Here is a 2799-nt window from a genome sequence, read left to right as displayed (position 1 = left end):
CTACAGGTATGCGGAAAGGAAGCTCCTGAGACACCGTCACCAAGATGAAATGGGATTAGCTTTGTAGTTCTTATAATCTTCTTCACAAAAGAACGCAATCTCCGTTTCACTGGCTGAAAAACAGAAGATGGAGAAAATATTTTAGTATAAAACTCAATTTTAAGTAAGGCTGGAAATGCATATTTCTTTGGTTTAGCATGTGAGCAGTTTAGACACCTATAGTGAAGATGACGTATTTGCTGGGTTGTACAATACATTCCACCAAATCAACAAGAAGCTTCAGGTGTGGTTGTAAGAGCCTAAAAATTAAAATAGTAATTGAAAGAAAAACTCCCCAAATTAGAATCAAGAGTTAATGTAAGAGTTAAGGTTTTCAGGAAATCATAGCATTGCTCATTTATTGTCCTCCTCACAGTCCTAGGAACTAACAAACTGATTTTTTTTTTTTTCAAATATGCTACTCAGTTCCTGAAAGGGGGAGCTCTTTTCCCCCTTGAAATTAGCCTGTAGGTATAATAATTTAATACTTAGAGGATCAGTAGAATATTTTACAGATCACTTTACATTCTCCCTCATGACCCATCAAAATATGTGTCTGAAGAAGTTAATTTTTTGCCCTGCTTATGATTAATTCATGAGGCTTCAACAATATGCAAAGTGAAAGACACAAATTGGCTTCTACTGCAATACCTTCAAACACCTCTAATTATTCACAGGGGACCTGGCACAGCTAAAGGACCCACAAAGGTTCAGAGAAGCCACAAGTCTTTCAACCTAGCAGGTCAAGGACTCTGTCTTCTGAAACAATAAGTCAGCAACATTATTAATTCAGACTGGATACAAATCTGATGGAAAGACTTCCAATTATTAAACATGCAATTCTTGAAGGTGTTGTGCCAACAAGTTCCACATTGGTTTTTTAAATTAAACCAGAAGTTAATACAGTCTGCTTGGCTTTTACAGAAAGAGCAAAAGGGACTTCTCAGAATCTCGACAAGAAAACAGACAAGATTATTTGTAATGAATACTGAGTACTCAATTAACATATATTCTAAAAGCAGACAAGTACAACTCTTCAAGCCAAATAAATAGGATAACAAGAAGGGTGCCAAGGATTATCACTGGTGTCTTAGTTTACAGCTCTAATCTCATCATTAGAATTTATCAAAAAAGAATGAAATTAAAGTGATTAGCATGGCATTTCATTAAAAATATTTTTGCTGTTAATATCTCTCCATCATAAGCAAGCAATTTCACTACAAAAATAAATCCTGGGAAAGAGAACCACTCATATTCTCAGGTCCTCCTTGCTGTCCTACTATATGTCTTAGACAAGATTACATTTAATCTGAGTAGAAGAAAATCAAGATTATGAACTCTCATCACAGAGAGCCTTGGGACAGGAGATTAGACCAGGAGGGGCTGTAAACAGAGGTACCCTGAGCAAACAGTAGGTTAGTACACAGTTCAAATTTACAAGAAACAGCATTTCAAAGAATGGGTACAAGGCTGCACATGTGGAATCAGTAACATGTCAAAAAAGGGGGCTTCAGAAAACTGGATATTCAAAGATAAGACATTCCAAGACCTGTCCTTTCTACAAAAGCTTCCTTGGGTTTTCTTTTTCAGGGGAAGCATGCTCAGAGGCAGACCTGTATTATTTATAAGTGATTCTAACCATCTTTCTGAAGGAGAAGGAGCAAAAGGCACTCTATTGTTAACACACTGGGAGCAAGGATCTACCTGTAATGTGCTATTTACACATAGAACTTATATAGACTCGGCCTGCCCAGCGCGGCTCAAGTCATGCTAGCTGTAATTAAAATTTTTTCTTACTGCAGTTGACATTTATCTGTACCCCTTTTGAGAAACTAATACATCACACAGCTCCTCAGCACAAGAGGCGCAGGCTCAGAACACAACGATGGAGAGTTTGACTGAGAGTTTTGTTTGACGAGTCAGTTCTCTCAGGCCTAATTAACTTAGAAAGCAACTCATTATTTATAGAGTATTGATGCCATCTCTCCTAGGCTCAAAATGAAATCATTCAAGGTGAAAATTTTATTTTCAGATGAGCCAACTTTTTTCCCCAGGAAAACTGGTTTGATAAATGAGTTAAACTCAAATACCTCAAGTTGATAAAAAAAAATTGTTCATCCTGAAATTGAAAAATACATAAATTACATGTTACTCTGAACATTCAAAAATAAACAGCAGATGTTAAACTTTAGTAGTCTTCAAACAAAAGGAATAATGTCTTTTAAAAATCTTTAAACCTCTGTTGAAAATGTTTGAGAGAATACTTTCGTGGATGTATAGTGCAAATTGATTTGCTGATTTAAGTGGAAACAAATAACAAATGATTTTCAAGACCTTCACATAATCACTCTTTTCATCATCATCTCTTAAACTCCAGCTGCCCAGACTCTATCTAAAATGGCTCCTTTACAAATAGCTGGGGAAGGACCCTCCAGAAACCTACATGTGCTGGTCCCTGAGGGCACCTGATTTTAAATTAAATGTGCTGCAGGCGGCAGTGCAGTCAGGTGCACAGGGCCTTGGCATGGGAATCTGAAATGAATGTGCAATCTAAAATCCAATAAATACACCACCACTTCATCCCTTCGTTTTACTATCAAATGAAATCGAGTAAAAGCCTTCCAAATACATTTGCGGATCATTTTAATACTGACGTTCCAGTTTAATGAAATGAATACAAGCCAAGAAAAGTTTGGATATAGAATTAATAATTTTGTAATGCTTCCTAACATCTCTCTCTCTCTCTCTCTCTCTCTCTCT

At 36.5% G+C, this 2799-nt stretch overlaps 1 protein-coding gene across 2 annotated transcripts in view; it reads right to left on the bottom strand.

The window, feature by feature from the left end:
- Positions 1-2799, bottom strand: part of LOC102022890 (chromosome unknown open reading frame, human C2orf76) — a gene marked incomplete in the record, with an annotated part of 58424 nt that overhangs the window by 133 nt on the left and 55492 nt on the right. For both annotated transcript variants that reach the window (XM_013521084.1, XM_013521083.1), the window contains 1 exon segment: positions 1-113. In XM_013521084.1, coding sequence (XP_013376538.1) covers positions 1-113 — 113 coding nt within the window.

Source organism: Chinchilla lanigera, unplaced genomic scaffold (genome assembly GCF_000276665.1).
Source record: "Chinchilla lanigera isolate Chin_1 unplaced genomic scaffold, ChiLan1.0 scaffold00058, whole genome shotgun sequence".
Taxonomy (NCBI): Eukaryota; Metazoa; Chordata; class Mammalia; order Rodentia; family Chinchillidae; genus Chinchilla; species Chinchilla lanigera.
The sequence above is the reverse complement of the archived record's forward strand: the minus strand, read 5'-3'. Positions and strand labels throughout refer to the sequence as shown.